This window comes from Alligator mississippiensis, chromosome 2, assembly GCF_030867095.1.
Source record: "Alligator mississippiensis isolate rAllMis1 chromosome 2, rAllMis1, whole genome shotgun sequence".
Classification (NCBI taxonomy): domain Eukaryota; kingdom Metazoa; phylum Chordata; order Crocodylia; family Alligatoridae; genus Alligator; species Alligator mississippiensis.
Window position 1 is genome coordinate 7,449,456 of NC_081825.1, and position 22,484 is coordinate 7,471,939.

A 22,484-nucleotide genomic window follows, 5' to 3' on the forward strand; every position below is an offset into this window, starting at 1 on the left:
GCTGCTGGGACACGCTGCAATTGCAGCGAGTCGGAGCAGCTGGATTAATCAAGTCTCTGTGGTCATTACCGTGCTCCAGCAGCCTTGTGTATCAGCGGCCCCGTGCTTCAAAACAGCAGAATTTGAACTCAAGTTTGTCAAATGAGCTTTAGTTCAAGTGTTTGTCGAATAATTTAAAGTTGGTCAAATGAGCTTTAATTCATTTTGAAGTGCGGGGACACTGATACACGAGGCGCTGCGGTGCTTTAAGTAGAGCAGCTCTAATTAAAGTTCCCGCCTCGCCCCGGAGTACGTGTAAAAGTGCCCAATTATTTTCAGCCTTTCCTCGTTAGTCTTGCCTCCCAGGTATCCCCTAATCATTTCGATTGCTCTGTGCTGATCTCATTCCAAACTGACCACATCCTTCTTGCAGCGTGGGGCCCCAAACTGGATGCAGTCCAGTGCCCCAGTTGAAACCCCCCAGTACTGAATCGTATGGAAGAATCCCTTCCCTTGATTTGCAAGTGCAAGTCCTGTTAATACATCTCCGTACGCCGTTGGTTTTTTCTGCTACATGAGTGCTTGTGCTGCAGTAAGCTGAGGTGCTGTGTCATTCCTTGTCAGTGAATTTGTGAGATGCGGCATATCCTTCTGAGAGCACTGGTGGCTTTGTTGGCAAGCGTAGGCCAACGCGCACTTGAGCGGTTGAGTCTGTGTCTGCATTGCAGAGTGGGGAAGCTCACTGGACCAAACGAAAGCAGTACTTGGTCTTTGGCCCTCACCCAAGGGTGGGCCGGCTATCTGAGATGGGCCAGTCCACTGAACTTGGCCTAGAGGTTTTTGGGTGGAGAGAACAGGGACAAAACTCAAGTAACTCCATCATGAAGATGGGCCTTCAAAGGGCAAAACTCGCATCTTGGGTCCTCAGCATAGCTTGGAGATTTTGCTTTCCCCCGAGGTCAGCGGGAGCTCTTTGATGGAAAGGAGCGCCTTGAAGTGTCTGCACCGTGCTTTGTTTCATGTGCTGTGTCCGCCGTTATCTGTGATGAAAGCTGGGTTTTGATCAAATATTTTGAACGCACGCGCACATTAAAATCCCATCAAATCACAACCTAAATAAACTGCACCAGAAGAGCAGGGAGCAGACTGATTAGGCCCTTTCCTTCCACGTCCTTCTACTCAAAATGGGGAGGGGGATCTTTGGCTCCGAATCCACGAGGTGCTGCAGCCACTTCTCTGCGTTGCAATGATCAGTCGCTAAAGCCTCTGTTCAGTGTTTAAGTACCCATTTATAGTTGCCTTTCTTTGATATATATCCCTTGGACTTTAAGCACGTGCTTAAGGTTCCTCTTAGAGGACTTCAGCACATGGTTTAAGCACGTGGCTTGCTGAATGGAGACGGTTGGCAGCACTGAGACCAAAAGCCAGAGCGTTGTTTTCTTCAAAATGGATAGTTTTTCCCTTTATATCTGAAAATTAATACTCTGCTCATAAAAGATGAGGGCAGCACACCATCCATTCTACCTGGATCAATTGGTGCCTTTTGTAGCCGTTAAGAGCTGTCTACTCCAGGGGTGCTAAGTTATTAATACCCGTCTACAAATTCTTTGGGCTTCATCAGTTTAACGAGCAACTGATTTTCATTTATTTATTTATTTCATCGTTTCATATGAAACAATGAAATGATTTGAAGCTGGCCATTCTCTCAAATAGCGTCTGACAATAGAAGTTTTGAGTGGAGGCAGCTTGTCTCATTCCTTTCTTAGAGACTTTTTACATGCAGGCTCTTCTTTCGGTGCCTGTGCCTTGCTGGGTGTTTTAATGAGGTTTCTCCAAGAGCTTGAAAGGAGTAGGAGATGAAATTCAGTGGCGGTTGAGTACCTGATGCTCTTCAGGCTGCTTGGAAAATCCCAGCCTTGACTGTTAAATTCCTCTGCGGGTCCCAACATCGTGTTTCCTTTCTTCAGCGGCCGATTGTCATGGTAGACGATTCTGTTTCTTTTTAAAAGGAGAGGCGCCGGCTCTTAATAGGGGTTTTAATAGTTACGAAGGCAGTACACTTCAAAATTTAAAGATGATGTGAGTCTGGAGAAGAGAGACCGAGGGAGGATTTGGTAAGAGTCTTCAGATACTTAAAGGGCGCTTACAGATTAAATGGATATGGATAACAGAGGATAGAGATGGGCTTTTGCCCCTGGCCATAGGGGAGAGGAAGGACTAGGAGCAATGACCTCAAGCTTCAGCAAGAGAAATTTAGGTTGGAGATGAAGAGGAACATTTTGGCTACATGAGTGGTCCAGCGCTGCAACAGGCACCTAGAGAAGCTGTGCCATCTCCATCCCTGGAAGATTTCAAGAGCAGGTTGGACAGACACTTGGGTAAGATGCTTTAGTCAAGGATGATCCTGCCCTTGATGCCATTAAATTAGTTTGGGGCCCCAGTTCAGCAAAGACCTTTACCCATTGTAAATGTGCACTTACAAAAATTCGGCGTGCGCTTTCGTGCTGTGCTGAATCCGACTTTGAGGCTTAATAACTGCAGTATATTGTTGCGAAACGAGTCTTCTAGCATATTGTCTGTGGGAAATGTGTAAGTTGGAAAGCTTCCAGTAAACCCCCTGACAAACCAGGGCAGGCATATGTGTAGGTTAAGATTTCAGTCCTTCTGTTTTATTATTCTTTCACTATTTTTCTTAAATGTGGCTTTGCCCACCCTATCCTTTCTAAAAGAAGATGTGACACAATCTGGCAGTTCCCAGCTCTGAGAACTGAATTCCATGGACTGGTTCCCTCTTCATATCTTCAGTCCATAGTAGTCAGTTCTCTAGCTTGGCTGTATCTGACTTCACAACTAGTAAATCTGGGTGCCGGGGTTGTGGTTTTTTTCTTTTCTTGTGTTTGAATGAAAAGCAGCGAGTGTTTTGCAGCCTTTTTATTTCTTAGAGGTCCATCTGAGTTAGAATCGCTGCAGTCTTAAAAGAAGCCAAAAACAAATGCAACATGGCTTTGGAAGCATTATCTCCAATCATTTAAAGGCAAAACTTGCATCTGAAGTTGTTCCGCTCCCTGTAGTATTGCAAATCATGGTCAGGACTAAAAGAAAAAATAAATAAGACTACTTAACACTTCTTATGTTTTCAAAAGTTCCTCCCCAGCGTTAATTTTTTGCACTGCATTTTGATGTATGTGTTGTTAACCCATTTTACAGATGGGAAAGCCAAGGCATGGGGAAGTTCAGATCCTGATTCACCACTGCATGGCATTACTCCAGTCATCTGTGTAACAACATGGAGCTGCACCGAACAGTAAAACTAGATTAAAGCAGTGGTGAATTGGAATCTAAATGACTCGATTCATGTCACAGAAGGAGATCAAAACTCAAGAGTTCCTGGTTTTTCACTGGTCTGTGTGCGCTGCCTCTCTGAAATAGCACTGGGTATATGCTTCTGCTAGTAAGAAATTAGCTAAGGGATTAGCTTGTGAAGGAGATTCAACCACAAAGAGCAGACAGACCACTAAAGAGCTTAGAGCCACCAGGAGTTCTGGCCCAAGTCTAATTTTTAAAGGTATTTTGCACCATCCTTGAAACTGAAATAAAAAGGAGTCTCCAGCATGCCGCCTGGAAGCTTGAGTTAAGTGTGGTTGGATAGAAAGAAATACAGGTAGCAGGAAGAACGGAGCCAGGGGCATTGTACAAGGCGTTGCATACAGAGAATCCAAGCTGTGCTTGCGCTTATCCTGCCTTTGTAAAAATAAGCGGTTGTTCAAAACAGATGCCCAGAAACGCATTCAAATCTCCATCCCCAGGTGGGCAAGAGCTTCCAGCTTCTCTTGAAGCAAAGCTGTTTCGTTCAAACGATGCAACACCAGTTATTTCCCCAGGCAAACGTTGGCTAGGAAAGTGGAATTAAATTGCAATTTCTTGCTGCCTAGCTGCGTCCTTCACATCTCTGCAGCTAGCCAAATAACATGCTAACCCAGTACTTCCTCAGCTGCATTTCACTTTTTGTTTGTTCCCATAGAGTACAAAGGTGGTTCAGCTGGAGGACCTGGCTTCCCATCTGGGTTTGAGGACACAGGTAAAGATTAAAGGCTTGAATGAACATGGAAAATGGTACATTTGGAGGAAGGAGGGAAGGTGGCAAGTAGGGTTCCTCCCATGCGGGTCTGCTTCTGTGGAAGATACATTGGGTTTTCTCTGAGGTTCATCCAATGCACGTTCGCGTGCCCTCTCCTGATTTACCAGTCTAGGGTAGATTGGGTTACAAAGCTGCCTAAATATGTAGCTAGCAGCATATTCATTGTTGAGAAAGACGGCAGCGGTCCAGATGAGTGGGAGACCTGCAACACTAGCTGTGTTGTTCATACCAAAGTATTTGTCCTGACAGCCTCATTCCTTGCTGGCATCCCCTTGTCCTCTTTCCTCCTCTCCTTCTCCATGTCGCTCACTTTGAAAAATAATTTTAAATCGTTATATTCGTAGTATGATCCTTACTCATTAGCAACTTCCCTTCAAACCCTACGCAGACCCCTCCCAAGTGAACTCACAGTATCATATACCCGTTGTCCTCTGCCTCCCAGTTGGTTTTCTCCATCCCTCTGCTCTTGTGCTTATTCCTATTCTGTCTTGCTTCCATCTGCACTCTGGGGGGGTCTCATGTTTTATTTTCTTCCACGGCATCTAATACAGTGCAGTTTCTGCATGAATAATAAAAACCTCATCTGATTACACTGAGTCAGCCCCTCACGGGGCCGTAGGGATTTCTAGAGATAAATTTAGCGCGTTTCCTCTGTCCTGTTGACAACGCCAGAACCTTAAACAGAATTAATACATTCTGTATATGTATTTGAGGCATACAAATGCATATAATATAAATGCACGTGGCTCGATTGATGTGGCTGATTTTATTTATTATTTTTCCACCCGCTCACAAACTTTCTTGTTCTGGGAATCTGTGCAGTGCACTTTCAAGAAATAGTTGAACTGTATCCCTGACCTCCAAATAACTTTGCAGTAACAATTTTTCAAAGGGGAAACTACTTGGCTGCCTATACACGTGCTCGGGGGTAGAGGGGGCGTGTTTTAATTAGAGCCGTTTCTGGATAGCCGCTCTAATTAAAGCGGCTCACTGTCATGTGTATTAAGCCCCTGTGCGTTTCGAAACGGCTGCAGGATGCTTTAAAGCTCATTGGACAGGGTTTAGATAAAGTGCCCCAGTGGCCATTTTGCGGGGGCTTAACCTACGTGACAGTGAGGTGTTGCGTCTGCTCCGACACGTTCTAATTAAATGTGAACGAGCACGTCTCTAGGCTCCCCTTACGCAAACAGAGTTACAGAGACTGACAGAAACTTGTCCGACAACCAGCTGATCATTGACGCCTGTGCGGGAATGCTGATATGCATGTTTTATCTGAACGTTCAGCGCTCAGAAATAACGATTTCTCTGATATGTCTAAAAGCATGAAATCTCTCCTCTCGTCTCTTAACCGGCTGTTTTTTCTTTCCCCAACAGGATGCAATTAATAGAATACAAGACCTGATGGCAGATGGTACTCTGACAGGTGACACTAGAAAGATTGCATGTTTCTATCTACTTGGGTTAGACTGTGAATAGATAACCTAGGAGCAGAAGGCCAGCCTCTGGGGCACATGCCACAAGTGGCACCGGCAATCTTTATGCGTGCACACACGAGATCAGGGAAGGGATAGCAGCAGGTAGTGTAGGAAACAGAAAAAAAGAGTAGCAGATTGGGCAGGGAGCACATGGCAGAGAGAAGAAAGCAGAGCAACATATTAGGCAGAGGATTGTGGTTGGATTGGCTCTTGCAGAGGGTGCAGGGCTCACTCCTAGCATGCCTGCCAAAGAGGTTGGCCCCCGTTGACCTAGAAAATGCTTCACCTGCTAGGAAGAAAATGTTCCAACTAGACATAAGTAGTAGATGTGCTATATTACCCCAATTTCACCTGTGTCAAGTCTTTCTGTTTAAACTGGCCTGCAGTGCTGGAGGGAGGCTCTCTAGCTCTTTGGTACAAGGTTGTAACTGTGGCGTGGTATTAAAATAATGTACCCTGAATGCCATTCACCTGCAGAGAGACCCTGCACAAGGCCTGTGTATCATTTAAGTCCTACTGTGAAGGCCTTAAATAGCACAGGCACTGCTGTGCTGCACATAAGTGTGAATTGCTGTCTCCTGGATCTAAATTAGTTAAGAATGAGAGATCTTAAATGAAGTGTGTGTAGGGAGTTTGCAAACCTGTTTGAAAAATATAATCTCTGGTGGCTGGGGCAGTGGCCGTAACAGAGCCAAGTAGAGGTACGCATCCCAGTGAGCTTGTTGAAGCCTTTGGGACCTTCCAAACTGGGAATTCAAGGTACAGGCCACATGCATGCCTCTGCGCTTGTGCTCCACAGAAATAGGTGTCTTGTAGACAAAAGAGGCAGAGAGGAGAGATCTAGAGGCTAGAAAGGATTTGGGTGAGAACCCTTCATACTTGTCGGGGGGATGTCTCAGAAGGGGACAACCTGCAGGAGCAGTAAGGGACATTGTGAAAGCCCAGAGACCAGAGTTGGACAAGGCCTGAGTTGCTTTGCCCATTTTGAGCCAAATTAGTAAAGTCTGGGCAATGAACTTTGCCACGGTTGAGAGCACGGTTTCTTCTCCCCAGCTGATGGTGACATTGGCAACCTGAAACCTATTTATATATTTTTTTTTAATTTTAAGTTAAAATAGTTCCTGGTTGTAGACGTACCCATAAGTCCCTCAGCCGGTGCTTGTCTTCTTTTGCAAGGGTTTAGTCAGGGATGGTCCTGCCTGGAGCCAGGGGGCTGGACTTAGATGACCTCATGAAGTCCCTGCCAGCCCAATTTTTCTGTGATTCTGTCATTCTAAAATCCCACATTCCTCTTTTTAAATGGATGATGCGCCCAAAATAGATAAAGCTGTTGCTAAATATTGTTCTTTAAGCCTATCTTCTTTTGTTAAAAGTTACTGCCAGTGTATAAGGGTGGAAAAATGAGTTAAGCAGATTTTCCACGCTTCACAGGGTATCCTGTTTCACCGAAGAACACAAAGAAATCTGTGCTAGGTAGGATAGTCCCAGTGGTTAGAGCACTTGCTTTCTACTATTGAAGTCTTGTAACAACAGTTAATTATTTTAGCCTATTGTATTCTAATAAATTCATAGTTTCTAGGGTCGGAAGGGACCTGAACAGATCATCAAGTCCAGCCCCCTGCCCTGGGCAGGAACAAGTGCTGGGGTCATAATCCCCCATAATCATCATGTTGCTGTCTGTATGTAAATCTCTGCAGCCACCAGCAAGACCCCCTTGGTCCACAGGGTTTATCTAGAGAGTCCAGCAGATCGTTTGGATATGCCCTTAACTTTAAAGCTGGTGAATAGTCCCATTTGGAATCAGTGGAACATCTCGCACATTTATACTTAAGCACAGGCTTGAGCGGTTTGCTTAATTACCACCCTAGTGCCTAGGGAGCACTTGTCAGCATTACAGAATGGCTGCTTCTTTCAGTGCATTTAACACACTGTGCAAAAACGAAGTTCAGGACTGGATCTGAAAAGATGATGTAGGTGAGGATTGAGATGCACTAGTGGAACTTGCAAAACACCTCCCTGTGCAGTGTGTTACTTCAGCCGGTAATTTGGTGTCTCGTTTTCAAGTCTATCCACTGTCTTTTTTTGCAAAGCAAGCTAAAATGTATAGGACCAGTTGTTTGCAAAGGTGTTTAGAGGCCTAACGTGTCTTTCAGAAATGTTTAGGCACCTACCTCACTGGCTGTTCTGACCATGCCACGAGGCATTTATCACCACAGTGTCCTTTCCCCCTGCCCTTTTCCTTTGTATGTAAATTCCTCTCTGTTTTAAATGCTGTCTTTCTCCAAATCCATTTTTGTGGCATCTCATGAAGTAGCCTGTTGCCAATGAAAGCTCATACCTCTCTGAACCAATTAGTCTCTACAGTGCTACCCTCTCCTGCCTTGTACTTGGAAATGTAGTCAGCCTTGCAGTACTGACTCCAGGTCACCTTTTATCTTGTAGGTGTTATCGATGACCGAGGAAAGTTCATCTACATCACCCCAGAGGAGATGGCCGCTGTGGCTCAATACATCACACAGAGAGGACGAGTCTCCATTGCCGAACTGGCCCAAGCAAGCGATTCCTTGATCAACCTGCAGCCTGACAGCAAAGCAGTAACTCAGACTGTGGCATGAGGATACATCCCACGGTGTGGGAGGACACAGCAATGTTGGCCTTTAAAAAAAAACAAAAAACCTGTCTGTTTTTAATGATGTGAGAGGGGATATGATGGTCACATCCCAACATGAATTGGGGGACTTCATCAGGAGTTCTGCTTCCAAATGGATTAGAGTAGGTAATTGGAATAAAACGGGGTTTCATTATTTTGTTTTGCAAAGGATGCTGGAGAAGAACTTGGCAAAACTGCACTTTCTCTCTCTCTCTTTTGCTCTGGCTCAGGGATTTCAGTTATAGTGCCTGATTACTTTGTCATGTCAGTGCATAGCCCTCACCCCCAGGCACACCCATAAGCACATCTAAGCAGTCCAGATCCCTCTCAAGACTCAGAAACCTGCATTGTTTGTGGGCAGAAAGATTGTTCTGGGTAAGTACACACCATCCCAGACACCCATTGGCTCCCAGATTCCTGTGCCCACTTCACATCCACATAACAAAATTGCAGGGGGTTTATCCAGCTAGTTGTGCAGCCTAAATTCTAGTTTTAAAGTAGTCTAGCATGCCTGGATTCAGGTGAGGAAAACAGATCTATCATGATACCTGCAGCTTTTGCTGTATCTTCCAGAATTGACCAGGAAGATAAAAAAGAAGAGATTAGACCTTTCTCTCTGTATAGCACTTCCCAGGTTCAGAGAACTTCAAACATTGAATCTTTGCAGCCTGTGGCACATAAAAGACCTCCATCGGAGGCATAGAATGCCAAAAGCACGCTAGCCAGCTCAAAACCCTCTTTGTTGTGTCTGTAGCCAGAAAGACAGGAACATCCACACACGCAGAGATGAGCTCCCCATCTTATTTTACAGGTCGGTCCTAATTACTGCCGGCCTTGTGTGTTTCTCTTGTTACATCCTGATGTTCCACCCATCTGAAGGCCTGTGCCAAGTCGGAGACACTGCTGGTTTCAAACACCTGTGTATCGGCTGGTTTGGGTATTCAAATTCTAGTAACACAGAGAACTGCCTTGAAGGACTTTCAGTGATGCAATTAATGCCACGAGCAGCATATTACTAAGTTGCTATTGTATCACTTGCTTTAAATAAGTTAATTACTTTAGAGGAAAAAATGAGTTTCAGTATGGAAGACGTGTTTAACGTTTTTTTAAAAAGTAACCATATAAGCGCTTTGTTAATTTTTCCTTCTTTCTGCATTAAACACGTTGCGCTTGAGGGTGTGACATAGTAATCGGGTACGGGGTTTTCGCTGTACCAGACTTCTATTTGCACACGCTATGCTGAGGTAGAACTAAGCTGGATAGACATCTTGCTGTAAATGAGATAAGATACTTGTACAACAACCAAATCAAGTGTGGTTCTCTCAACAGCTGGTACTGCTGGACATGGCAGCTCTGGGCAGCAACACTGAGCAGTAGTGCTGCCATGCATGTTTGATGCAAAAGCTGGTCTGTTTTACCATCTCAGAGAGAGTCGGTAATCATCAAAGAAGATGGTTGCTCTTAAAGCTTTTTAAGGTGTCTGAATGATTTCAAATTGGTTCAGAGGTGCATTGCTATTTTGTTCTGTCCTATCATTGAATAGGCTTTTCTTGTAGTGAAATAAAGCCACTTGAGAAAATTGCACGCGTTGGAGTGTGTGGGGTTTTTTTCGTTCATGAGTGGGTTTTAGAAAGCTTTAAGTAGTGAGAGAAATCATGGAGACTGCGGCATATTCCAGCACCCAGGGTTAAGTCCAGAGACCTCCATTGAAACCCCTGGGGTTACTCCAACTGCGTACACGCTTATTCTGGACGTAGCAGAGTTCAAAACCATTTCTGTGTTTTTAATGCAAGCTTCCTTCTGCAGCGCTGCTAACCTCACTTAATTAATTCAAAGAGTCCTGCCACTAGCACTGAGCTGCTTTGGATTTTGAGAGATGTGCAATCCTCCAAGCTCTCTGCATATACAGAAACCCAAGTAAGCACAAATTCACTCAGTGTTGGGTACCCTGATATCCCGACACACACTTATCCCAAGGGAAATGCTTTTATTGAATATTCCTGGCAAGCTCGGGGGGAGGTAGGGGACCTGGCACTTCACAGAGTAAAGTGCAAGCCTAGGGAAGGGTGCCTGTGGGATGGGTGGTGAAGGGGAAGAGGCAGAAATCGCTGTTCACCCCCAAACCATAGCAGCATCATTCCAGTGCAGCACTTAACGTCCTCCATAGCTTAGTCACAACACCTTTTTTGTGTTCAAAGATTTTCAAACTATCTAGAAGCACATGCAGTGAAAGCAGTTTAGGACCAGGCAAGGCAGGGCCTAGGACAGTTTGCGTTGCAAATGTTTTGGAGGGGAGGGAGGGACTGTTTGCTCAAAGAAGTTTTGGGGATATTAAATCTAGTACCGGGAAGCAAGGATCAGATGCAATTACTGAAATGGCCAGGAAAGTGTTCCTTTTAGCTCACCAGCCTCATGCGGAGGTGAGGAAGGAAGAGCAAGAGAGAAACCATACCAAACACCCTGCTTTCTGAAGAAAGGAAGCACTACCTCGGGTTCAAGGCTCCTCTCCCAATGACGGTTGCTAAAACGTCTGTGCAGTCCATAGTTGTGATCATTAGCCACACCGCAGCCCTCCTAAACGGGAGACATTTTTCACGTAGGAAATCTGCGGTGCAGAGATTAATCGGTGCGCCTGTGGGACATCAACAGGAGCGGCCCTGGGAATTCCTGGTTGATTGCCCTCCGCTCTAGTTCCCTGGGGCTTTCCTCTGTTGCCATTTGCAAGGGGCCCGAGCAAAGCCGCAGAAATGTGGCTAAAGCAGACGGCCCCAAAGCCTGGTTCTGAGTGACAGCAGAGTGAACGTGACAACGACATGAAAGGAAATGGTCAACATTGCCAAACCAGTCACGAGATCAAATTAAATGAAGTGCAAGGCCTGAAAGAAGACCTTATATTTGATCATCCAAATCCAGTAGAATAACTGGTTAGACGAACACCTCGCTGGGGTCGTTTGACCCCAGTACTTTTTCCAGTCGGACTCGATGATCTGCTAAGGTCCCTTCCGACCCGACCAACTATGAAACTCTTATCTTAAAATGTTAGCAGGTAGGGTTGTGTAAGCAGATGTATTTGATGTCGGGACATTTTTAAGTTTCTTAGATGAGTTGTCAAAAAGCGGCCTCGGCAGTGAAGACCTATAAACTATGGTGAAGAGAAAACAGGAGTGTTAAGCAGTATTTCATGATGGTGAAGGAAGGATACAAGAAACCCTTCTTTTTTCCCCACCAGTTGACACCTTCCAAGTGCACGAGAGATCTAGTTCAGGCTGGCCCCCAAAGTTTTAACAAAATAAATTTAAATAAAACTAATCGGAGGATGCTCAGTAGACTATTAGAATAAGCCGACCATAAGCACAGGATATAGGCTGGAGGGAAAATTGGAGAACTCGGCAAATCCAAGAAGACCTGCTGCCAGTCTGCACGCCGCCCTTCCCGTCTTGGGTCTGCCCAGGTGGTAGGTGACGGTCTATGTAGTGCTGGCACAGGTGGTCAGGTAGACTTTTGGGAGAAATGTTTGCATTTTGAGATATATCAGCAATAAGCTACCCAGCTCCCCGGGGTGTGACAGGCGCATCTCAAATTGCACCATACATCTGACTATCTCCCAAGGTCCCTTCCAGCCTTAAACTTCTGCAAACAATTAGCACGGGGATTAATGAGAGCTGAGACGGGGCAGTGCCTGGATGCTACGCAGGGTGGGCTAGGGGGCTATAGCTTTAACCTTGGCTTTCCGTGACGCGTGTGGGTAAAACCCGGGATCCCGGCACTTGGCGTGGGTGAAGGGGATTGGCTTTCGAGGCTCGCGGGCGCCGCGGGCTTGGCGGGAGCAGTTGGGGCCGCGGCGGCCGGTGGACCGTTGGGGTGGAATGTTCCCCCGCCGCCTGGAAGCCATCTTCAGCCGACGGACGCACGGTGCCGGGGGGCTCGATGGCGGCCCAGCCGGAGACCGCCCCGCCGGAGGATGTCCAGCCGGAGACCGCCCCGCCGGAGACCGCCAAGCCGGAGAAAAAAGCCAAGCCGGGCAAAGGCAAGCCGGAGGAAGCCAAGCTGGAAGACGCCAAGCCAGGGAAAGCCAAGCTAGTGAAAGTCGAGGAGGACGCCAAGCCGGAGGAAGCCAAGCCGGAGGACGCCAAGCCGGAGAAAGCTGCATGGCGGCGCTCGCTCCCCTTCCAAAAGCGAGCCTTCGACCAGAAGCCCGAGTCCTTGTGGCAGCTGCCCCTGACCGCCAAGCAGGGCCTGGCGGCGGCCACGACCCAGTGCATCTCCCTGGCGGCCCTCTGCGTGGCCATCTCCTACCTGAGCTGGGTGGAGCTGGAGTACAGGGCGCACAGCGACGACCGCCTGGTGATGCGCTGGGCCGTGTCCTACACCTTCGGGGTGCCCTTCAGCCTGCACTCCGCGTACTGGCTGAACACGTCGGCGGAGGAGTTCAACCCGGTGGCGCCCAACTTTTGGGAGCAAGGTAACACCCAGGAGAGGAAGGAAAGGGGTGATCTTTACAAGCAAAGGACCTGGGGGGCCGCGTGTCAGGGGGGACCCAGGTTGTGGGGAGAGAGATGGGGAGCTGTCTGGCAATGCAGCCTTAGGGTAAGATGCAATAGTCTGGGGCATGGGTTAAACTTGATCCCAAAAGCTCGGCTTTCCCAGGAGTTTCCAGAGGGTGCATTTGAGCCTTCAAAGTGAACTTCAGCCTCATGGCGTCGGGGCATCACACCCCTGCCTGGCTGAGTGGGACGGTGACTCTAACCAGCAGGGATATTTCCTTCAGTTGGTTTTAAATATGCTTCCCATGGTTAAAGCCAAGTTTTCCCATAGTGAGGCGTTCCAAACATAGAGGTCTGGCCGCTTACTGCTCTCCGCGCCGATCTCTTAATACCCTTTTCCATCCCGTGTCCTCTAACGCTTCTCTTTCCCAAGCCAAACCGTTCTAGTTTTCTTTTCCTGACACCAGCATTATTGAATGCTCTGCAGCATTAGCAGCAATGGATTGGATTAATTAATGGACTAAGCAGCTTTATTTAATTAGGTTTGTAATTAGTAAATAAGCACCGGGGTGCTATAGGTTGCTAAGCACTCTAAAGGCTATTAAGGCCGGTGCATAGATGACTTAGTATTTAGGTTGTCATTCGGATTGGTTTTCTGGTAGGTCATCTGGTTCATCTTTGCTAGAGCTCAGGATTGATTGGTCCTGGCATATTTTGATTTCTAGTGCTTTGCCCAATGCAGGTTTTAATTGTTTCAAAGGCTGGAATATTCCTTTCCTTTCTCTGTCTTGAAATGTTTTCACTTTTATGTTCTAATTTTATGTTTTTCCTTACTATTAAGCACTGTCCATCGCTGTTTTTTCCTTCCCAACCTCTGGTCCAGAACAAGGGCTCCTACACACGACGGTAAAACCGGGCTTTCATGAATTCATAGGGCCAGTTGAGATTTACTCTGATCACCTGCTTAACACAGGCCAGAAGATTTTATTCATTGCCTTGGGCCCAGTACCAAGCATTGGATTTCCAGGAGTGCTAAAAGGTATCCTATGGGGCTGGGGGGTAGGTTGTCACCATGCTGGTCTAAGGACATAGGCAGATGAGCTTCTTTGGGTGAAGCCAGCATCTTTTATTAGACCTGGAACATCATCCTTTTGGTGATCCACAAAACAAAAGCCTGCAAGGGCAAACTTGCCCTTCCAACCAGAAGAGAAAAAAACAGTAATAAAGCATGTTTCTATCAAAGAAAAAAAATCAGCTTTCAGAGCCAGAAGACAAAAAGTTCCTACCTCCTGGGCTGATACGTCCCTGCCTGCTTTCATGGACTGGTTTAGGTCAGAGGAGTCCAGATCAGCAGCTGTCCCATAGTCAAGGTAAGTGAGAGCTGAATTTGGAAATTTGCACCTGATGAGCCAACGTGAAATCAAGGTAGGAGTGTGATGTTCCTATTCTGATGCATAAAAAAGGTGCGTTTCTATAGGGTAGCAGGACCCTCCGGTCCGGCCCCTTAGATAGCCACTTCCACAAGCCACTATCACTTCGCCTCCTCCTCCCAGTCTGTCTCTGCTAACAGCAAAGGAGTCAACCAGTCCTTCCCTATTTGAGTCTGCCGTACGCCGCGTATGTCACACGAACAAGACTTTTCCTTAGAGAACAATCTAGTTCAGTGGCGAGAGATGCGGAGAGAGCCCGGGCATTGATAAGAGATGAGCTGATGTAATGAATAGCCCGACTCTTTTATTGCAACCCAAAGGGATCGTGTTTCCCGCAGCCCTGGAAAGGCAAGAGAATTGCAGACATCTTCCACCCGTGCTGTACGAGACGGTCCAAGAAGAAGAGAAATCTCCTAATAAGCGCTGGAGGCTGCAAGGGCAAGCGATGAATTGAGATTTAAAAAAAAAAAAAAATCTGCCTGTGTAACTAATTAAATCAAGCAGATGCCAGTGTTGCCCGTGACTAACAGCATGCCATGACACCTCCCCTGGTGATGTCCTGAAGGCATTTGTCCAATCTTCACGGTCTTCTTGAGAGACCCCCGATCAAGATGAAAGGATTGCCGAACACTGACGGTTTCCTAAAAACTTTTCCCTGCCATACTGTCAGCATCAGATATATTGGTGTATGCCCCAAAGGTTTTCTCCAGTGTCCATTGGGTCTAATAACAATTGTGTCTCTCCCTGCCCAAGCATATACAGACACCTCGCTTAATGTCATGGGGCATTCCTCTAAGAAACCATCCATAACTAGCCCCCTCTCAGTGCTGTCTTCGAGCGACAAACTTTGGGGGTCTTTTGCCTGGTCCCTTTCTCCCCAGAGAGTTCGAAAGATCTGTGCATGTGAACAGCACCCTTTTTTTAAACAAACTGCTCGATTTTCCTTTAAAGTCCCTGTGAGCCTTTCCACTGACTTCATTATTTCTTTACATTCATGGAAAATTACGGGTGTCTATCCCCTCCCATAAATTAGAGAAAACCAATTAAAGCTACTCCCAGAACACCATTTCCTCATGCCCTGCTTCCGACGTCGCTGCATTTAAGCATGTGAACTGAAGGAGAGCTCCTAAGTCCTCGTGCCTGGTACCTTGCTGCTGCAGACACATCAAACCAGCCTTGGCACGAGTTTAGTATGTCCCGTTTCCTAAGTGATTAGGGTCTGGGGGGCTTTTTTGCCCCAACTACTCCCGAAGTCGGAGACCCTCACTACTCTACTCTTTGAAATTTCCAGCCTAAGTTTATTCACAGCCAAATTTGAGCCCGTTTGCTCCTGTACCAACATTGTCCCTAAGGTTAACTAGTTACCTCCCAATATTATCCACCCTCAAGTATTCCTGCACCATTATCACAGCCCCTCTCGGCCTTCATTTTGTAAGATTAAACGAGCCGAGCCATTCCCACCCCCTCGTGTTAGGTAGGCTTTCCATTCCCCAGCTCTGGTTTCAGTTCATCTTTCTTGAATTTGGGCGACGGGAAGCACAAACAGTCATTCAGAGAGAGTCTCGCTAGCGTTTGCACAATGCTATTAACACTTCCCTCCCTCTCTACTAGAAATAGTTCTTATGATCTTAGGGTTCGTCACATTTGCCTTTCTCGTGGCTGATGCAGGATGCTCTGGTTGGCGTGGAGCCCTTCTGGGATCAGCTATGCCACCCAAGTCCCTCTTCAGCTCTTGAGCTATAAGCCCAAAGCAGAAGTTTTGCTTGTTCGTGACCTTGCATTTTGTAGCGTTGGATTTCACCCCGTTTCTATCACTTCAATCCTCAGTCACCTGTTGTTGTGCGATATCCAGATCCTCATCTGGACTGATGATGCCTCGACCAGCTTTTTTATCATCAGCAGATTTTATGAGCTAATCCTTGCTTTGTGTGCCAAGATCGTTAATCATAATGAAAATATATTAGTCCTAGGATCGATCCTGTCTCCTATTTTTGATTACCCCTTCCTTCAAGATCTGCTCTAAGAACGTGCATGCTGTGGGGAATCAAACTTACAAGCCAGTAGTTGTCCAAATGCCATTTTCCCCCTTCTAAAGTCTACGTGTTGCATCTGTACTCTCCAAGCACGTGCTTCCACCCCTGACTTGATGAAGTTGTTGGATGTACTTTTTCCCAGTCCTGCAGTTTCATCTGCTAACTCTTTCCGAATTGTGCAAGGGGAGAACAGCTCTTCCCACCAGAAAAGAGGAAGAGACAGTGCAGACGTGGTAGCTAAGAACTGGGGCCAGAGGATGAACCAGGATGATATACAGAAGATTGAGACAACAGAAAGCCTCCTGCAAGAGACAACATAGGATATTCCCACCAACACCAATGAGAAGAAGGTCTGCATCACTGGGGACTCCCTGTTAAGAAGAAATGGCAGGCATGTAACCCAGAACATGTCCAGAAAACAGTACGGTGTGCCATCTGCTAGAAGCAAGAGTAAGAGCCATGGGTGCAGGGTTGAAAGGACTCTTGAAAGAGCAGAGGAGTCGACCTTTATGTGAGAACAAATGAAGCAGCAGGATTCCTCCTGCATTGGACTATGTCAGGGTGGCCAACATGCTGGACAAACCTGGACTGGTACTTAGAGCAAGGTTTGGGACATTCACTGAGAGGGCTCGTATGGAAGGATGGTCTCCACCTGACAACCGGGGGACACGGCTCCGTGGGCCTGAGGCTGGCACAACGGATGGGAAGAGCTTTTAAGTGTTGGGGGAAACTCATGTCATCCTCATGCCTGGTTTTACTCTTCAGGAGGAGGAAAATCATGTCAACGAGGATCTGGAATGGAGAAAGGGGCGTCAGCATGCGAACGGACGAACAGCAAGGACAGAAGTGCTAATACTGATGAGGACAGCGGTCGGGTAGGCGATTGATTACCAGGGATCTTGGTTTTCTCCGATTTAAAAAAAATCCCCAGTTTCTGGGTAAAAAAAAGTAACCCCAAATCCACATTTTTCTGTGATTTATATGAAACACCACTCATACATACATGCATGCATACATACACATCTATATTATATATATAAAATACATTATGTGTGTGTATGTGTATATGTACATGTATATATATATGTGTGTGTGTGTGTATAGCAGCGTTTCATTTTAATCATGGAGAAATGTGGATCTGGGATTGGTTTGTTTGTTTTTTAATCGAAAATTGGGGATTTTTTTAAACCAAAGAAAACCAGGATCCCTTTGATTACTGATAGGGCCTGGAGTGTGGCCAGTTAGAAACAACTGAAATGGTTGTATATAAATGCCGAGAGCATGCAAAAAACATGGAGGACCTTAAACTACTAGTGGAGGTCATGTAACCAGATGCTGAAGGAGTCATAGTTAGAAACGTGGCGAAATGGCAATCCCAACTGGAACATGCACTCGAACGCGCTGTCCAGGAAAGATAGAAATCAAGGTAAGGGAGCAGCATTCTCCAGTAACGATGGGAGAGACTGCAAAGAAATAAATACAGGCCTGAGTGTTTTGCTAAAGAGAGACTGACTTGCAAAGATGTGCCAGAGTCTTTTCTGCAGCAGGGCCTCTCGGTTGCACCGGTGGGATAGAGAATTATAGGAGTTTAATGTCAGGGATACTTGGTATCACTTGGGTTTGCTGGCATCCTTATTCCCCGTATCTACCAGCAGTCGAGCGGTTTTGGCAGCCACGCTTAGGCTGGCTAGTTTAGGGTCGTCCTTCTCTGCAGGGAGAGTTGGTAGCAAGGATTCCCCTTCCTCCACGGACGGAGTCTGAGAATAGGGGTCAGCAGAATTCACGCCTCTCTCCAGCTGTGTTGCATACGAGTATAGTCTGTAACTACCGTATTTGCTTGCATACAACGTGACCCGGAAAATTTTTGTAATTTCTGTAAAATGTCAAGCTCATACCTTGGGTTTGAAAGGCAGAATGAAGAAAAATGATCTCCCCATAAAAATCCTGCTACGCAGTGGCAAGAAGTGAGCAGCAGTTTCTGCCGCGCGAGCCTCTGCCAGAACATTGCCCCCCATCCAACACGTGCAGCTTTCCTGGGGCTTACCCCTGCAGAAGCAGACACCGCTAGTCCCGTATTGCCTCACAGTGCAGGTCAGAAATGTCCAGCAGCTGAATCTGGGGGGGGAAAGATATATGTCGTATGAGAGAAAATACAGGTTTGTTTTAATTTTGTATGACAACACATCCTATTGTGCTAGGGCGCTATTCAAATAGTTAACAAAGTTATGATCCCTTCTCTGAAGACATGACAGAACTAAAAATAAAGTAAGAGATGAAACTGCTAAGGAAACTGTGAGCTAACGAGTCCTCCACTGACTATTCTGGGTATATTCAGCAACAGGTCCCCAAAGTTAGTGTGTGCTGCTGGCTATTCCCATCTACCCGTCAGGTAAGCTACATCATTTCATTCGTTTCAACAAATTATGGAAGGCCAGCGGCACCACAGCACATGGGGAGGAGCGGGGGCACGAGGAAAAGTGTTAACCATTTGTCTCTTTTTTTTTTTTAATTATTGCAGATATCATGCTGTGGGCTCGAGATGATTGGACCCAGGTAGATGGGATAATAGCAGGCTCTATTCTGGCTCTAATCACGGGCTTCACTTCCTTCCTCCTTGACTTCATCGAGGTAAAGAAGTTAGGAAGGAAACGTCTGATCATTGCAGTTGCCCTACATATCTTGACAGGTAACCCTGCCGTTTGAAAAGAAGATTTCTTCCCTACTCTTCTTCAAAGGCTCTTTCATCTTAATTTAAACCAGAATGGTTTGCTTCAAGAAAGTGCGGTTGGCAATATCCTCGAGAGGGGCTGCGCGGGGGGACCAGAGGGCCATCCCACACCCTTGTCGTTCTCCGCCAAAGAGTACGAGCAGGGAGGGAAGTGTACAATTGTACCAGGCCCCCCCAAAATCAGACTACTCTCCATGTCCTGCTTCCGAAATGGGAGGTGCTACCCCCCCTCCCGGCACGTCCCAACTCCCCCAAACCATTCCCATTCCCAACTAGCTAGCTGAGTCACGTTGGTTCTGCCTTATCCTTCATCCTTTACACACTCGCTGGCCTGTGCCATAGCTTGGGCATTGCCATGTCCAGATGTTACGGGTAGGCAGGGTCTGCAGAGCAGGAAGGGAAGGGGCTCCAGGCACCGTCGTAAGTGGGGGAAGAAGACGAGAGTAGCTGTCACTGAACAAGATCCCAAAGTTGGGAAGATCTGCTCTGAGACGAGTTCGGGGGCACTAAAGAGAGCGCTCTCTTTTCCTTCCTGTCTCTCCGCAGCCTTTTTTACTGCCTTCGTCCTGGGGATGTGTGTTTCGGTCTTATCCGTGGTCCGGCGTGCCGTGGCCGAAAAGGGGCTCCCGAAAAAGAACTACGTAGCGGTTCTAGGAGTTAGTTTCTACTTGACCACCATCGCCTTTGCTTTAGCCAGCTTGGCGTCTTTATTTGCCATTTGGGCATTGCTGGTCTACAGGAAAGAACCTGCTCCGTCTTGTCCTCCTCCTCCTCCTCCTCCTCAGCCGCCTGCTGATCCGGCTCAGAGCGCGTGAAAAAAGGGAGGCAGCAAACTTGGGTCGGGATCTTCAGCTCTAGGAAACCAGCAACGCTCTCTTCAAGTCATAGGTGCCCACCCCACACCAGTAGACCAAATCCTTTCCAGAAATGGTTTTCAGACACAACACAGACAAGAGAAAGCAACCGGGGAAGGCTTTCGTGGTGCAATTTCTTAGAAGCACCGTGGCCGTTTGCATCAGAAGACATTGCGTGGAGCGAAAGCTTTCCATGCCTAGGTTCACTCTGCCCCATTTTTCCCCAGAAGGAGGAATCTGTTATTTGCCATTACTTGCATTTTGTTCGGTGTTTTAGGGCTTTCAAGTGTGCAGTAGAGTACATAGCCTTTTAATTTTGAGCAATGAATATGTGCTAGGAATAGTATGTCGTTCAGCGTGCGGATATTAGATTCCCTTATGTTCTCCTGCATAAAAAATTATTAAAAGTTGGAACGATTTGGTGGCTGGTGTCGGCGGTTCTTCATTTCGGGTGCATTCGCGTCACGAAACAGCCTGCCTATACAAGCGGGCCGTGCTTTTCTCCGTCCATCACCTGGCGAGTACGTGCTGCGCGGCTCGTGCCATTCTACCGTGCGGCCCGTCGTTAATTTAGTTTTAGGTGTTAAGTATCAGGGGCCCTATCCCGATTCAAGTACCAGACAACGCCGTGTGCTCGGTAGGCTGCTCGCGTATCTGAATGGAGGAGGCCAGCTGCGGTCTGCCGAGACGGTCCAGCCCTTGATTGTAGCAGTGAGGAAACGTGACTCTTAGTCTTCATCATTTCTGAAACCTCCCACATCTCTCTTGCTTTCCCACTGCTGATCCTGTCCCTTCATGTTGCCTCCTATCCCCTCTGATCTGCTAATAATACTTTAATATCCTATCCTATACAGGTTTTTGCTCTGCCCTCAACCCTTCTCTTTAGAGCATTAAGCAGCATGACTAAAACACTTGTGGTTTGTTCATCCTCATCTTCCACGAACAACTTTTTCTCTGCCGCTTCCTACGCCTAGGATTTGCCTCTTGATCTGCAAAACCCGACACCTATCCAATGAGACCTCCTTTAGATCCAGCCTGGCACAATAACTACACGACATTAGCAACAGCATCATCCATTTATCTTAAAAGAAGTAAATACCATGTCCCACCATGCACCCACCCTGAGTTTAACAAGTGCAAAAAATGTTTTAGTGACACCCCATAGCTTTGTTCCCTGCTTATAGTTTGGTTTCTCACTGGTTATATTCCTGAAGACCCTTTCATATTGAGTTATTTCCGTGTATGAACAGTTTTACTGAAGCCAATCATGAGCAAAGAGCATTGTCACATGCAATACGTGTTCAGCTTGTAAACTCCGCTTGGCAGGATTTGACTTCAGAAACCATCAGGAGGAGTAATCATTAACAGTGGTAATACTATGGGGATAATGTTCACTTAAAAGACAACATTATTATGCAATGTGCCTATGATGGGGACCCCCAAAAGGCAAAAAGTGGCGCACGTTGTGCTAGACACCGTACAAATAAAGTCCCTATGGTAGAGAGGTTGCAGTCCGAAGAGATGAAGAGCAGGGTGGGCTCCCTTGTGACGGCTACCCAGTTATTTCCTACAAGGAAAGATTTTGTTTTATCTTTCCAAAATGACGCACGCATCTTCTTCTGGGGTGTGTTGTATGCGAGGTAATAAGGTAACCAGTGGACGAGGCCAGTGGGTGTGCAAGAGGATATCTGACTCTACCAAGGGCCTGTGCCGTAGAAGGGATGAGATCGCACAATCAAGTGGTCCTGCTTGCCCTCCCCTATATGACAACACACTTGCCGACCCGAAACAGGGCTAGGAGGTGTGTCCCAAGTGTCTGTAAGTCGGGGAAATGCTCGCCTCTCCCAAATACCAGCCAATCCATCGCTTGCCCGGGAGAGGGCAGCAGCATCTTACTTTCTTGCAGTGCTTCGTTATGGCAAGAAGGGAGCAGCGGTGGAGGGCAAAGGCAAGGTTAGAGAATGATCTATCGCTTCCCAGCAAACAGCTGATCTCGCAACATGCCTTTGCTCCTGGTAAAGCGTGCCAGCTTCCAGTTCACCCACATGTACAGGAGCGGGGAGGCGAGGAGTCTGGAGGTTTGGCGTGCTTGGTTACCAGCCAAGGTTATCGGTTCACTATTTATTTTCTGTTTCTTGCAAAAAGTGACGCTCGGGAAGCAAGCCCGTGCATATGCTAGTGCTACGTTGCCAACTGAAGCCATGAAAAAATGGGAGGACAGGAGGAAAAGGTGTCTGCCGTAATTTCAGACCAGTAAAGCTAGGAGCTGGACGTGCCAGTAGTTTAGTTCCCATCCTGCTGGTCCTACGTGGTCAATCCCCGGGTGCTTATGAGCTTGCTTGTTTTTAATCTTGCTCTCAAATGTGTTACAACTGTAAATAAGCTGCCTATTAACGCGTGGCATAATCCATCTTCAAGCTTGTGGCTGGAGCAGTAATGGGAGCTAATTAGCATGTGCTAATGTGCACGGTAACCACATCGAGTTTCTACAAGAGGAAAATGATTACGGTCGTTTCCATATATTTGCATACCCAATTTTTTGCAATTAGAAGCAAACGTAACATTGAGTTGTCATTGGGGTCCGGTCCCTCGTGGCGCATCCATCAGCGCTGTTCAGCTGAAGGGCAAATTATGCACGTACGAGGCACTGAGGTGACACGGCGTGGGACCACATCCAGGTTTCGTGCGAAGGGGTGCAAAGCCAGGGCATTTT

At 46.9% G+C, this 22,484-nt stretch overlaps 2 protein-coding genes across 2 annotated transcripts in view; both read left to right on the forward strand.

The window, feature by feature from the left end:
• The window catches only part of DDRGK1 (DDRGK domain containing 1), a 54,041-nt gene extending 44,215 nt beyond the window's left edge, over positions 1–9,826 (forward strand). Inside the window, exons 7-9 of the mRNA XM_014597092.3 lie at positions 4,001–4,057; positions 5,492–5,540; positions 8,035–9,826. Of these exons, the coding sequence (XP_014452578.1) occupies positions 4,001–4,057; positions 5,492–5,540; positions 8,035–8,207 (279 nt within the window). The 3' untranslated portion in view covers positions 8,208–9,826. The remainder of the gene's footprint in view (positions 1–4,000; positions 4,058–5,491; positions 5,541–8,034) is intronic.
• A 2,289-nt stretch (positions 9,827–12,115) lies between these two features.
• On the forward strand, positions 12,116–20,179 carry LOC109285148 (uncharacterized). The gene is made up of 3 exons (XM_019495620.2): positions 12,116–12,704; positions 18,708–18,875; positions 19,464–20,179. The coding sequence occupies exons 1-3, from the start codon at positions 12,170–12,172 to the stop codon at positions 19,730–19,732; spliced, it is 972 nt and encodes a 323-aa protein (XP_019351165.1). The 5' UTR covers positions 12,116–12,169; the 3' UTR covers positions 19,733–20,179.
• Positions 20,180–22,484: the final 2,305 nt, after the last annotated feature.

What these genes read in the sequence shown, in the direction of transcription:
- LOC109285148 (XM_019495620.2), top strand. Translation starts at nt 12,170, where the DNA reads ATGGCGGCCCAGCCGGAGACCGCCCCGCCGGAGGATGTCCAGCCGGAG. An exon ending in GCCCAACTTTTGGGAGCAAG is followed by an intron (nt 12,705 to 18,707) that starts GTAACACCCAGG and finishes TAATTATTGCAG; the next exon opens with ATATCATGCTGTGGGCTCGA. An exon ending in TGCCCTACATATCTTGACAG is followed by an intron (nt 18,876 to 19,463) that starts GTAACCCTGCCG and finishes GTCTCTCCGCAG; the next exon opens with CCTTTTTTACTGCCTTCGTC.